Source organism: Chinchilla lanigera, unplaced genomic scaffold, assembly GCF_000276665.1.
Source record: "Chinchilla lanigera isolate Chin_1 unplaced genomic scaffold, ChiLan1.0 scaffold00005, whole genome shotgun sequence".
NCBI lineage: Eukaryota > Metazoa > Chordata > Mammalia > Rodentia > Chinchillidae > Chinchilla > Chinchilla lanigera.
This window is the reverse complement of record NW_004955406.1, coordinates 39982413-39996766: the sequence shown is the minus strand read 5'-3', so window position 1 is coordinate 39996766 and position 14354 is coordinate 39982413. Positions and strand designations below refer to the sequence as shown.

The 14354-nt window shown below is 57.7% G+C and overlaps 1 protein-coding gene across 3 annotated transcripts in view; it reads right to left on the bottom strand.

The window, feature by feature from the left end:
- Nucleotides 1–2552: 2552 nt before the first annotated feature.
- The window catches only part of Sox13 (SRY (sex determining region Y)-box 13), a 34757-nt gene continuing 22955 nt past the window's right edge, over nucleotides 2553–14354 (bottom strand). The window contains exons 2-14 of one of the 3 annotated variants that reach the window (XM_005375281.2): nucleotides 11876–12074; nucleotides 10639–10750; nucleotides 10475–10561; nucleotides 9236–9408; nucleotides 9076–9144; nucleotides 8640–8751; nucleotides 6891–6976; nucleotides 6559–6721; nucleotides 6173–6282; nucleotides 5973–6069; nucleotides 5706–5849; nucleotides 4677–4893; nucleotides 2553–4180 (exon numbers count right to left, since the gene is read on the bottom strand). In XM_005375281.2, coding sequence (XP_005375338.1) covers nucleotides 3904–4180; nucleotides 4677–4893; nucleotides 5706–5849; nucleotides 5973–6069; nucleotides 6173–6282; nucleotides 6559–6721; nucleotides 6891–6976; nucleotides 8640–8751; nucleotides 9076–9144; nucleotides 9236–9408; nucleotides 10475–10561; nucleotides 10639–10750; nucleotides 11876–12074 — 1846 coding nt within the window. In that variant the 3' untranslated portion in view covers nucleotides 2553–3903. Of the gene's footprint in view, nucleotides 4181–4676; nucleotides 4894–5705; nucleotides 5850–5972; nucleotides 6070–6172; nucleotides 6283–6558; nucleotides 6722–6890; nucleotides 6977–8639; nucleotides 8755–9075; nucleotides 9145–9235; nucleotides 9409–10474; nucleotides 10562–10638; nucleotides 10751–11875; nucleotides 12075–14354 lie in introns of all 3 variants that reach the window. The other 2 variants (XM_005375280.2, XM_013522670.1) reach the window with 2 other exon arrangements.

The window sequence follows — 14354 nt, the reverse complement described above, 5'->3', positions numbered from 1 at the left end:
CCGTGGCCCACACACTTCCTCATCCCTGGCTCCCGAGGGTCCCAAGCCCCGACTGACGTGGGCAGGGAGGTGGTTCTCAGCTGCCCTGGCTTTGAGCCGACCGGCTTTGGTAGTGGGCTGCGGGCTGTGGCTGCAGGAATTAGGGGAGGCAGTGCAGCCCACTAGAGCAAGTGCTCACCACCCCCTTCCTGCCCATTCTGGCTCCCGGGCTTTGGGGCGGGAAAGGGGGCGGCTCCTCCTGACAGCAGGCAAGAGCAGTTCCACGGGCCAGTCTGTCACTTTCTCAGAAAGACAGGAAGAGCAGAAAATCAAAGGTGAAAATATTTGAAGTCCTGAAGGCCTCAGAGGCAACAGCAGAAGCCGCCTGCCAGGTGGACTCTGGCTTCGGTTTCGCCTGCAGATGTGCCACGGTGCCATGGCAACCACCGGACCTTGCACAGGCAGCCGGGGCCTTCAAGGTCACAGTGATCTAGTGGGCTGCGCAGGGACGACAGGGCGAAGATGGGCCGCAGGTGGCTTATCCCAGGGGTGGGCTGGCCGAGGACCTGCCCTGCCTGTGGACTGACTGCGTCCACCGCCGTGCTCCTCCCAGAGTCACCTCTGGAGCTGAGCGCGGAATCTGCCACTGTGAAGCCAGCTTCCTGGGGCCCGAGGTCACCGCAGGGAGGGGCTGGGGTATCATCCTTTGCACCATTGCATGGGTGGGTTGATCCCAGGCCCCTCCCGCTGTCTTTGGTGACAAACAGTTCCACTCCTTTGGTCCTAGGGTGGTGAAAGACCTTCCCTTCAGACCCCGAGCCCCGCCCCCAGGCTCCCTGGCTCAGTGCCAGGCCTTACTGTGGCCTGTGTGCCCCCCACACACACCATGCACGAGCCCCAGGGGGCAGAGGACAAGCTTCGTGGCCCAACCTTCCTGGTAAAAATGACCAGCACATTCTGTTCCCAGCCTCTGCAACCCACCTGACCGATCCTGCTTCTCATGGGGCGGGGGTGGGGGAGGGAAGGGCTAGCCAGTTGAAGAGGACTCAGTGCCGCGGCAGTGCCGTCAGCTGGAAGGAGGCCGCAGGACAGAATTACCTTTGGAGGTGCTGCCCCACCGCACCCTGCCCCGCCCTGCCCCGCCCCGCAGGCCACCGAGAGCCTGGGAACAGGGCAGCTGGGGACTCGGGACCCAGAGGGCGGGTGCCCAGGAGACCACTAGGACGCAGAGGGTCAGGGGAACTGGCAGTTCTGGCCGACAACCACTAGGGGGCAGCCAGGAGGAAGGCGCGTCGGGCCAGGGTTCTCTTCCGCAGGTGCCTGCGCGTTCCCAGGAGCAGCTGCGCATGTGCGGAGGGGAGGCTGCACGCTGAGGGCTGAGCTAGTAAAGGGCCGCGGGCCAGCGCCCCGGGAACCCTAATTCTAGGGGAGTCCACGCCAGAAACCTCGTGGGTCTGTGGCCTGGAATCCAGCACCGAGTTTAGGAGCCCCGTCACCTCACTGGTATTCAAGTCTCTGTTTCTACACATCCTGTGTCTTCATGAATGGTGGGCATGGTGATGCACACCTGTAATCCCAGCACTTGGGTGGAGGGGCTGAGGCAGGAGGACGTCCGAGAGTTCAAGGCCTGCCTGAACTACATAGCGAGACCCTGTCTCGAGAAACAAAAAGCAAACATCCTGTGTCTTCTCTAGAACACCTTTGCGTAACAGTTACGCCACAAACCTACCTGCACCCTCGCCCCCTGGCTGTGAAGCAAGCCATCTTGTCCTACCCACCCGATCCTAGTCTCCACTGTCTGAATTAAACCTCTTAACGTCCTCTTAACCATTTCTCTAAGGACACAGCCACCAGGACCCCTCCAGGCCTCCTCTATGCAGGCTGCCTGCTTCTCAGCCTCTCCGCGGGCGGCTGGCCTTTCCTAGAGATCAAAGGAGAGGCTGCCACCTGGGAAAGCTGCTACCAGGGGGGCAGCAGTGAGCCCTGGCACCTCCCTGGTTGTGAAGATAAGCCTCTATTAATCCAGCTCAAGTCGCTTTCACAAGAATTGTGGTTGCTGCCCTCATTCTATGCTGATTAATTTTTAACCACAAGAGCGGTCTTTTTACAGACCATCATTTACGTTCTTTTTGCAGACTTTCACCCTTTCATCCTACTCTTTCAGGGCCCTTATTTCTCCTGTGATGAGGCTTTTGAAATTGTTATTCTAACCCGAAGGTCATGGAGCCCGGAAGCATATTAGCGGGTCCTGTAGGGCTGATAGCTCAGAAATGGGCACGGGGCATGTGCCTCTGCGCCCTTTTCCGGGATGAGCCCACAGTTTGCTTTCGAGGCTCAAAGGGCAATAAGGTAAGAACACGGAGTAGTATAACACCCCTGTTTTAGGGTGCGGACAGTGAGACCCAAAGGGGAGACTAACACCGCACCCCCAGCCCCCCCCACCTGGCTCTGGGGCCTCCTGGCCTGAACCGCTTCCTCCAGGCCCCGTAGCTGTAACTAACACAGGCTACCACCAGGGGGCGGCAGTGCCCAGGCTACTGGCGCCTGAGGGTTCTCCCCCTTCCTCGTAGGGATCGATTCTGACACGGTCTCTTTATTATGCCATCAGAAAACAAATGTGCTGGTTAAGTTACTCATTATCTCATTAACAAAATAAAGCACTATCTATGTTTACAGTCATAAAAAAGAAACAGCCTGGAAGGAGGGACGGACGTGGGGAAGGGAGAGATGGGGGCAGGCCCTGAGGGATGAGAGGTCCCCATTAGGGGTCCCCAATTGGGCCCCAGCTGTGGGGAGACCTTGGGTCAGGTGCCAATGGGACTGATGTTCTTAGGAAACATTAACTGCTCACGCCAGTGGGGAAGGGGAAGCCGAGTCTTCAGCAATAGGGAACGCCCGCCGCGAACTCCGGGAGTAAGGAATGGAGACCAGCTGCCATGGGGTCCCTCACTGGACCTCTGTCATTGACTGCAACTCTGCCCGACTCCTGGGACTCGGCCTGCGCCCAGGGGTCGGGCACCAGGACAAAGCTGGTGGAAGCCGAGGCGCATTCTTACCCTGCTCAGAGCTAAAAAAGGCTCGTGGGAACTGAAAGACAGTCGGGGAGGGAGGTCAGCAAGGCTACGGGGCCCAGAGGCAGCCCAGGGGCCCACACAGACCCAGAAAATCCAGAGGGCAGGGCCAGGCTTGGACAGGGGAGAGAGAGAGGGCCTTGCGGAGAGACGGGGTCGGAGGCGCACACAAGGACACACAGAACCTGAGACACCCAGACTGACAAAGAGGTAGCAATTCGGGGACAAAGAGAAGCACAGAAGGGGCCCCCAGAGAAGCAACAGTGGCTGGCACGTAGTGGGCACGCAATAAATACCTTGTGCAATGAATGGATGAAAACACACGCATGTACACGCACACACTACACACACGCACGCACGCACACAGCAGCCAGAGGCACAAAGGGCTTGGCAGAAACTGACGGTGAGGGACAGTCAGACCCTTTTGCAGAATACAGTGATCCTGGTGACAGGAGTGATCAGGGTGTGCGTGTAGGAGGGAGTGTTGGTCCCACAGGACAAGCACGGAATCAAAGCACGTGACCCGGGGGGACAGATGTACAGCTGCCACGCCCCGCGGTGGTGGGCCTGCCAGAGGGAAGGGTCACCCAGTGTCCCCTGCCGGGGCCCGGGAGCTCAGCCAGCTCACCCAGCACTACCACGCAAGTCCTGCCACCAAGGCCAGAGCTCCTCGGGGTGCCCAAGGCTGTCGGGGAGGAGGGCTCTCCCCTTGCCAGTGCATCTACAAGTGCACGGCTCTGACCATCCCTGGGCGCCCCACGTCCAAGTACCAACATAGTCCAAGCCGGCTGGCTGTGCCCGGGGCGGGTGGGGGGGGGCTGCCCCAGGGAGGAGGGCCAGGCCAGCCACTGGCTCAGTCTGTGAGCACCACCAGCTCCCCATCACTCTTCTCTTCACCCTCGGAGTCCTCGTCTCCGCTGTACCGGTACATCTCGCCATCGGCCACCGAGTGCCTGTCGTCGGCGCCCTCTCCCTCCTCCCTGAGGCTGCAGGTGTTGACGATGACAGGCATGTTGGGGTCCAGGCTCTGGGGGACATAGTGCTCCACCAGAGGCTGTGCCAGGGGCACCCCTGCTGCCCGGGGGTACAGGATGTCTGAGGAGCTCATCTGTACCTGGCCAGCCTGTGAGCTGAGACACAGAGGGGGGCACGGTTATGGGGAGCCCCTGACCCCTCCACCCCAACCCAGCTCCCCCTGGGCCTCCCAGCCCACCCCTGCTTGGCTCTGTGATGCACACCCTGGTCCCTGGTCTGTCTCCCAGGGGCCAAATTCACCGTCAGCTTCTGCAGATTCAGGTAACAGTCTCAGGGAATCACACGTGGATCCAACTGGGGAACTACCTGGTCTAGGTGCCCTGGGGACCCACTAGGATGCCTGCTTTGGGCAGGAACCTCGCTGTAGGGTGGATCCGTTCGTCACCAGTGGGATCTCCTGGCACACATGCCAGTTCCCTCACCCCGTCACTCAGTCACATGTCCATGGCCTCAGCCCCCAACACACAGGTGTGATCCATCACCCCTGGTACACAGTACCCTATCGTGTGCACAGGCCGGCCACACACAAATGCCAACCTCTCACACAGCCACACACACCCCGCCGCTGGCACCCGGGCTGGGCCTGCTCACGGGATCACGTAGCTCTGGCGGGCGTCCTGGCGGCGGGTCCTCATCAGGGCCTTGTATTCGCCCACACGCAGCCGCTTGCCCTCCACGATGCAGGTGCGCTTGGGTCGCGGCTTGTACTTGTAGTCGGGGTACTTCTCCAGGTGCTGCCGGCTCAGCCGCGCCTGCTCCTCGTAGTAGGGCTGCTTCTCCTGGTTGCTCATGGACTTCCAACGGGAGCCTGGCCCGGCCCCAGGGCAGGCAGTCAGGGCTAGGCTCCGCCGGACACTTCCAGCCCCCAGCAAGCCCTAGCTGCCTCAAGCAGCCTCTGGTGCCCAGGTGGGGTCAGTAAGACGCTGCATGCATACAAGCAGCCAAACACGGAGGAAATGAGCGGAGCTGACAGAGGTGGGGTATCTGGTTGTCAGGCGGGCTCAGCACCACCCACATCCCAACCATCCAGCAACTTCCCCTAGTTTGCATCAACAGAAGAGTAGCCGCCTCAGGCCACCAACAATCCAAGACAGGCCCTGCCCAAGACAAAAGCAGTGGTAACGTGCTCCTACAGCAGGCGCAGGTCCTGAGTTCGATCCCCCGGACCACAAAAACAAAACAGAAACCGTGGTGTCTCTGATGAGAGACACTAACCTGGAAGGAGGATCAGTTGTGTTTTTTTTTTTTTTTTTTATCGATACCAGGAATCAAAATCAAACCCTTGTGCTTGCCAGGTAGGCGCTGTGCCACTGAGCTATATCCCCAGCCCAGGAGCCTTCAGTCTTTGTTTTGTTTTGTTTTTCTGAGCCTCAGTCTTGAAAACAACTGCTTTCTTCTAACGCCATCTGCCCTGCCTGCAACCCCTCTTAGCCTCCCAAAGACTTGTAATTTTCAAGTCTTTCTACTAGTAGTCTTTCTACTACAGTCTTTCTATTAGTAGTCTGAGAACACCAGTTTCTCCTGTTTTCTGCCCCAGGCAGTTCCAGGGCTCTGGGCAAATGGTAGAACAAGTGAAGGTGGGTTAGGGTGGGGAGTGAAGCGCCCCCTGCTGGTCCTCACCGAGTATCTTGCTGATGCTGGAGTTGTGCATGTCCGGAAAGGCTTGCAGGATCTTCCTCCGCTCATCCTTGGCCCACACCATGAAGGCATTCATGGGCCTCTTGATGTGACTGTTGTTTCGGGACTCAGGGAAGTGGCGGGAGCCTGGGAAACAGGGGTGACTGTGTCAGCAACTCAGCCCGGCAGCTATTCCGCGGCGGCTAGAGTGACATCCCCCATGTGACCACCAGGAGGCGTTGAGGAGGCTCCCACAGCTGCAGCCCTCACCGTCCACGTCACAGCTCAGCATGGCTTCTTCCAGAGGGTGCACACAGCTCTCCTCCAGCCGCTCCTTGGCTGGGGAGGCATCCAAGCTGATGAGGTCCTGGGGTTGACAGGGACAACTTGCGCATGAACCTCCTCTGTGTCACACTCTGTACCCACCTTGCCTACCCTTTTGGTGGCCTCAGACAAGGGAGCAGACGAACCTTGCGGAAGGGGGTGCTGGGGGCACTCTCCAAGGCCCCGCTGTGGCTGTGCAGCAGCTGCCGGGCATCCTGGATGGCTTTGGTGACAGCGTCCCCTTCACCCAGGAAGCCTGTAGGAGAGGAAGGAGGAAAGAAGGGTGGGGAGCGGAGGGGTTCGTTCCAGGCTGGGCCCGAACTTCTTCAGCTTCATGCCACGCCCCTCACATGTCACCCGGTTCCGAAGCCCCCACCTCCACCACACACGCAGCTCACAGGGACACCACACACACTGGCTGCTGTCAGTGTCAACAGATGCAGGCGAGATCAGCACCCCAAACCAGGGAAAGGTCTGCACCCTGGGAGACTCCCCCCCTAAGAGGCCCTGGGCCTTGGTGCAGAAAGCTTACCCAGGGGTAGGCTGGGTGGGCTGGATGGCCGGTCCCGTGGGGCAGCCCCGTGGCTGGGGGGCCGGGGGCCGCAGGTGCCCATCTTCAGACTGGGGGAGCTGGAGGTGTTGGGCAGCTCAGGAGCCTTGGGCTTGGCGGTGAGGTTCAGAGGCTGGGAGGGCTCCTGAGGGACATCCAGAGGTCAGAGAGGGGGGCACCGCAAAGGAGTCCCCCACAACAGCACAGAGAGGACACAGACCAGCATGAGAAAAGCAGAGGAGCTGATGAAGGAATGGGGATGGCCAGCGGCTGGGCTCTGTGGGGCGCCCTGGCCAGTGGGCACAGGGCCCTACCTGCAGGGGGTGGTGCGCGGCCATGGCCCCCGGCCTCTTCACCACAGGCGCAGGGGGGCTGTGCAGCAGCTGCAGTGGGTACTCCACTGTGGAAAAGCGGCAAGGAGAAAAGCCCTGGATGAGCACAGAACAGCAGATGCCTGCTTGGCGAGGTCCCGGCACCGTGGGTGGGTGGAGGCTCAGAGCTGGCCTGGCAGCTTCCAACCCTGCCCTCCCTGGCCCCAAAACACTGCTGGGGAACCCGTTCCCTCCTCCCCAGGGGCCCTGCACTGCCATCCACATCCTCACCCCGTGCTGCCCCTCCCAACCACTCTGCAGTTCCTGAGGTGCAGCAAGGGAGGGGATATCAGAGGCTCATTCGACAGACACTGGCGTCCTGTCCCTGCTGTGTGCAGGGTGCAAACAAAGCCGCCTGCTGGGGGGTGCGCCATGTGCACGGGGTGTCGTTCTGGGTACAGAAACCTTCGGGAGGCCCATGGCTTGTGCACAGAGCCACTGAACAGCAGGCAGGATTCAAACCCAGGTCCTTCACACTCCACATCTCCTTCCCGGCAGCCCCTACTCCCTCCTCCACCTATCCTACGGCACTCTCCCTTGGCCAGGCACAGTGCCAAGGAGGGGGACAGTTCAGGGGACAGAAGCCCTTGTAGGGACCACTAAGCTCATGGCAGGTGATAAGGGCCACAGGCAGCATGTCGAGGAACTTTGTCCCTGCCAGGTGACCCAGCAGGCTTCTCAGGGAGTTGAGGTATGAGCTGAAGCCTGCATTGGGTTGCGGGTGGGGTGGGCATGAAGCTGGGGACAGGACAAAGTCGGCCCCAAGGACCTGAAGCCAACTCAGGAGCTGCCCTCCGTGCTGCAGGCCTTGGGCACCCGCTAAGCTTGCACAATGGGAGCGGACCATCAGGGCTGGCTTCACCGCCATGACACTCCTACAGCAGTTGTGAGCAGCGTGTCTACTCGGTTCCCAAAGCCAATAACCCTCTGTCCCTGTCACCCCCCCATACGGTGCCATCTTCAACTCCTCAGTGACCTCAACAGCCTCTGCTGGACCCTGCCCCAGGCAGTGCATGCCGCAGTCCCTACCACCCACAGCCAGAGAGGCACATCTGCTACTCAAATACTCAAGTGCACCCACACCCTGCACAGTCAGCCCCAGACCCTCAGCTCCCTCCTAACCACCTGGCCACGCCCCAACCTGGTCTCATGCCCCTCTTAACTCCACCACTGCCTAGCGGCTTCCACCTCAGTCCAGGGCCTCTGACTGCATCGCCCTCCACCCGCAGCTCCCAAATGCCACCTCCTCGGGACACCTCCCAGACTGTTGTATCCCCCACCGCACCCCCGGCTGGCAGCTCCTTGGGCTCAGGGTTCATACTTCACTACCCCACGGCTTGCCAGCCAGCAGCAATGCAAGACGCACAGTCACTGCTGAATTTCAGTGCCGGGGTGCGGGAGTGACATGGCCAGGGAGGGACAGGAGTGCGCAGTTGGAATCGAGGTTGCTGGAATGGAGGAGAGGGCTGGACCACAGTTACTATGCATGACACTAACATTCTGGCTGGCACACAAGTGTCCGGAAGTGGAGGGACATCCTCCTCCATCCCGGAAGCACTCTGCGGTTGGAAATGTGCCATTTTTATTCCCCAAGGGGCGCAGCACTGCAATGAATGGGTGAGAGCCGAGGGGCTCCCTCCCTGGCCTCCGGACAAGCCAGCCTCAGTGCAGCCCCTTCCCTCCCACACTCACCTGGTTTGCAAGGGATGGGCTGAATAGGCAGCGCCAGCTGGGAGTCGGGGGTGACAGGCAGAGGCTGGTGACTTGGGGGGAAGGCTGGAATCATGACGTAAGGCATGTTGACCTGCTGAAGGCAAAAGACCTTGTGTGACCCAAACAGTTCCCTGGCTACGGTCAGCCTGACACAGAGGGTGGGCCCATCTGACCCATGCTGGCTCTGTGAGCCCAGCCTCCCTGCCCTTCAGTCTTAGCTGGGGAGCGGGACATTCCGCTTCCCCCACTCGTCCCTTATAAAGGAATATACGAGGAGGAGGCCGGAGGCCCAAGGGCCATCCTCAGGGTCAGGCCGAGTGACTCAGCTTGCTTGGCATCCCTTGCCCCTGCAGCTTCCGAGGCTGGTGTCACCCCATCCTCCAGCTCTGGGGCTCCTAGGCGGGTTCCCTGTTACCTGGATCTGCTGCTGAAGGAGGTTGATCTTATGCTGCTGCTGAATCAGCTGCTGCTGTTGCTTGGCGATCTGGGAGGGAGAAAGCAAGCAAAGGGGTCCCGGGCACCGGCCCAGCATCCACAGCACCCCACAGCCTGCCTGGCCTAGCCCTGCCCCTCACCTGCTCCTGCTGCTGCCGGGCCAGCTCCATCTGTTGCTGCTGCTTCTCAAACAGCATGGCGGCCATGTTCTTCTGCTCCGAGTGGGCGGTCAGGAGCTGGTCCCGCAGGGTGGACAGCTGGTGGATCATGACCAGAAGCTGCAGCTCCTTTTCTGCCAGGCTCTCTTGGGTCCCTGCTCCCCGGTGCAACAGCCACCACGGAGAGTTCTGGTTAGTTCACCTGTCCGTCTGACGTGGACCAGGCAGTTGCTATGTCATCCCAGGATTCTGTCAAGCACGTTACCAACTTCTCTGCACTTCAGGGTGTTTTGTTTCATTTGTAGTAATGGAGTCTGAACCTAAGGCCTCATGCATACTAGGTAAGCACCATGGCACTGAGATACACCTCCAGCCTTCCCCCACTTTTTGATTTTGAGACAAGTTCTCAGTAAGTTTCCCAGGCTGGCCTTGAACTTGCAATCCTCCTGGCTCATCCTCCTGAGTAGTTGGTTGGGATTATAGGCATGGGCCACCATATCTGACCAGGGTGTTTTTAAAACATCCGTAAGTGGGCACAATAATAGGCACCTCACTAGATTACTATGAGGTGGAAGGAGCGAACGTACAGAGTACCTTTGTCCAGAATCTGGCGGGTGGTCCTCTTTTAGTGCAGGTCAGCTGGCTTAGTTTCCCTGCCCACCCATTTAGCTAATGCCTGTGCAGCGGACCATTCGCACTGCAGGCCGCAGGCCATCGGCCCCAGAATCACTCAAGGTGCCTTTGAGAAATACAGGTGCCCAGCCCACGCACCCCTCCCCCACCGGCCCTTGAGGAGCTCTGTGTTGGTATAAAGCTCCCTGGAGTGGTGGGGACCAAACACACTAGGAAAATGAGCGCTGAAGGCCCCCAGGCAGCAGCCCCACAAGACCCTCTTCTCAGTCAGTGAGGCCCCCGAAGCCTAGCATTAGTTGTCAGAAGTAAAAGTGAGTTTTCTGCCCACTACAGACTGCAAAGGAGAACGACAAGCCTGATTTCAAGGGTACCCTCCTCCAGGGCCAGATCCACACCCAAGGAACTGGGTTAGGCCAGACCTTTCCTATGTGGGGATCAGCCAGACCTATGCTTGGGGGTCCCCAATGAGGGCTGGTCATGACTGCTAGGGCCAGGAAGAAGACAAGCAGCACAGGACAGGTACGAGGGTACCAAGAACCGCCCTGCCAGCCTAGACGACACGGCCAGGCCAGCGGGAAAGGCCCGCACCTTTGACATCTTTGGTTTCCACAGAGCTTCGTCCCAGAAACCTCTCCTTCCAGTCGCTGGACAGCAGCTTCTCGATGGCCGGCACAACTGGAAGACACCACAGGCTGAGGGGCACCGCCCTGTCACCTCCCGCCCGGCCACTTCTGCCTGGGCACCCGTCATACCCTCCTGCAGGTTGCGATTGAAGTCCAGCTTCTCCTGGCTTCCAGAAGCTGCCTCAGAGGCATCCGGTCGCTTCGGCTTTGGGGACCCGCCGCTCTCTGGAGAGCTACACTCCTGCGCGAGGCACTGAACTGTCAGTGAACCCCGCAGGCACCCACCCATGGGGACCCCAGGCTCTCCCCTGCCCTACTGCTCCATCTGAAGGGTCCTCCATGCCCCACCCCTCAACCCTTGCTGGCCCTTTACCTGAAACTGTGTGAAGGGCACGAGACTCCAGGACGACAGGCCTGGTCCAGGCCAGGCTCGCTGCTGGCTCCCGGGGCTCTACCCCACCCGCGTCCCTGAACCTCACTTCCTTTCTGAAAATGGAAATGCTAATCCCTCCCAGGTCACAGGAATGTCGCTGGGATCAAGGGCCTTAAAGCATGTGAATGGGGTTTGCCACCGCAGTCGGGGCCCCAGGCCAGCTACTAATTACTAGTCCTGGACACACCCACTGCCCCAGCCCTGCCCTCCCCGGGAAGGGCTGCTCCTCTTCCCACAAGAGTTCCCCCCATCCCTGAAGCCCTGCTCCTCCAGGAGGTCCTCCCGGACCCTTCGCTCTTCCAAGCTGGATCCCTGCTTGGAACCCAAAACCCTCATTTTCACTCATCTGGTTTTTAATTATATATTCCCTTTTATTTATCTGTGTGGAATCAGACTTTTCCTGTGCTAGGAGAATTCTTGGTGATGTTGATCAGTTCTCCCACCTTGAAGGTTTTGTTTTTTGGTTTTGGTTTTTTTTTTTTGGTTTTTCTCCGGTACCGGGAACCGAACTCATGACCTTGCGCTTGCCAGGCAGGCGTTTTTGCCGCTGAGCTAAATCCCCAGCCCCAGAAGGGTTTTTAATAGTGATATAAAAAGGGGTGATAAGGCTGATTCTCTCAAACCACATGAAAAAGCTAGTAGCTTACTTATAAGCCAGACTCTCGGTGTGTACCCCCTTCCCCCCAGCTAGCCCTGGCCAGCAGTTACCACCAGGCAGTGAATCTATGCCACCCCGGCAGGTGGCTGGGCAGCCCCTCTGCTCCCTAAGCCACGCCTCAGCCCTGATAATCATTTCTGCCGGCATCTGCTGCCTGCCCAGCCATGTTGCGCACCCGCCCTGCCTGGTGGTGACGCCGGGTGCGGGGCACGGTTGTGCACTACAGAGGCAGCCAGGGACACTGCCCCAGGAGCCCCTGGGAAAGTACTGGGCACCTGAGCTGGAGCTTGGGGGTCAGCAACATCCAGGGGGTCCCGGGCGGGGTCTCCAGGCTGGGGCTCAGCCACGGCAGCCGAAGCCTGGGGAGCCTCGTGGCAAGGGTCCTTCTTCTCCTCCGACTTGATGGTGCAGTTCACCATGGTGCCAGCGCCATCCAGGGCCAGCTGGGCAGAGACGGGGCTCCTCATGGACATCCTGGAGGGAAGGAATGGCAGGGTGGAGGTGAGGCCCCGGGAGCCTCACAGGCGTGGCTCCACCCTCAGCTTCCCCAGCACCTCCGTGGGCACAAGCACAGGGTGTGTTCCTACTTCTGGAATCCACAGCAAAGTGAGAAAAACGCTCTTCTACCCCGCCGCCTTATTTTGTTTTGTTCATTTTTCAAACAAAAAGGTCTAGAAACACAACTGGTTCTCACTTCAGTACTTCTGCTTACGGCGACACTGCGACTACGGCGGATGGGCTTGTCCAAGGAGCAGACTTCATGTGTCCGTCTGTGTTTGTGTGCGTACACGTATGTAATTAGTTACTGAAATGTAAGAATCCAGAGGTCCTAAGTACATTAAAATCTGGATTCGAACTTCTAGCACAGTGACAAAAATTGGCTAGAACTGAGGAGCCGGTACTCCGTTTGCCCAGGCCAGTTTGTATTGGTTGCCACCACTCTACCAAACGAAACCAAGTATCAACTACCCTATGTGAGGCATTTATTCTTTCTGGGGTGCTCGGTTTCTGCGATCGAGCCAGGCTTGGAGCTGGAGCAGCAGACACCCACCCTCCTAAGTCATAGGATGGGCTCCAGGTTCTGGTGGGAACACAAAGCAGATTCCTACTTGGCCAGGGCCCTGCCTCTGCTAATGGGGCCCTGTGTGATGCTGGGCAGGTCGCTTAGCTTCTCCACACCTCAGTCTCCCCACGTTGTAGGGCAGTCATACGGGTCCCATGCTGGTATTTATATGTGCTTACATCAGCTGGTGGCAGTAGAAAACACAGATCTGGCGTTTGCTAAACCACTGCAGTTGGAGTGTGTTACGGTTGAGCCTTGGAATCTGCAGGGGACTGGTTCCAGGACCTGCCCCAAACTCCTGCAACACCAAACTCCGAGCTGCTCAAGTACCCTTTCTATAATGGCACAGTGCTTGCATACTGCCTGCGAACATCTTCCATATACTTCAACTCATCTCTGGGTTACTCATAACTACTACAATATAAATGCTATGTAAATAGTTGTGCTCATTGCTTTGTTTAGGGAACAGATAGCAGCAATGGGGGGGGTGTTTTTATCCCATTTGGTTGAATCTATGGGTATGGAGCCCACACAGTCAGAGGTTTAGCTGTAGAAAGACCATGGGGGCTTGTTTGAGGCAGAGTCACGGGTCCCAGTCACAAACAGAATCTCTGGAGATGGAACCAGGGATCTTAACAACCCTCCGGACGAATCTGATACGCGTTAGCTAGAGAAGTATTGTCAGGTAGTCATCCCCAGTGGAACCATAATGAGAGGCGGGGCCTAATTAGAGGTGACTGGTGGTGAGGTTCTGCCTTCGGTTTAGGATTAGTCACAATCCGATGGGCGGGGTGGGAGTAAGAAAAGCAAGAAAGCCCTGGGCAGATGCCAGTCCCTTGGACTTCCCAGCATCCAGGTAAGTGAGAAATAAATTGCTCATTTAAAATTACCCTGAGCCGGATGTGGTGGCCCACAACTAACACTCAGGAGGCTGAAGTAATCCTAACACTCAGGAGGCTGAAGCAGAAGGATCGCTGTGAGTTCAAAGCCACCCTGCACTACACAGTGAGACCTTGTCTCAAAAAATAGTAATAAAATTACCCTATCTGCCAGGCGTGGTGGTGCACACCTGTAATCACAGCACTTGGAAGGCTGAGGTAGGAGGATCACTGCAAGTTTGAGGCCAGCCTGGGCTACATAGCGAACTGAAGGCCAGCCTGAACTGCATACAAGACCCTGTCTCAAAATAAAATAAAATAACCCTATCTGTGCTGTTCTGTTATAGCAGCAAAAAGCTGACTAAGACACACAGGAATTCAATTTTTAGAAGATGTGCAGGGAAAGAAAGTCACATAGTAAAATATCCGTTAAACTGCCATGCAGTACGATACAGTACTGCAAATCTTTGGGGAGATACACTCAATAGTACAGGCTGAGCCATGGGGTAGTTCCAGGCCCTGCAGATACTGTTGTTTTCTGTACACACACAAATGTAACGTCTTTTCCATCTGAATGAAGCACTTGGATGCACTGTGCCTGTAACTTGCCATTTGAGTAACAAGAGCAAAACCAGCGAAAATTTTTTCTTTCTTCACAGTTTCACAGATGAAAGATTCATTCTTCTTGTATCAGTCAGTAACTTTAGCATTGACTTTCTTTTTCTGCTGAGAACTTTTCAGCTAATGGAAACACTTAATGGCTTCTCTTTGGCCTGTCCATTTATTAAATAAAACCACAGTCCTTTGTTTTTT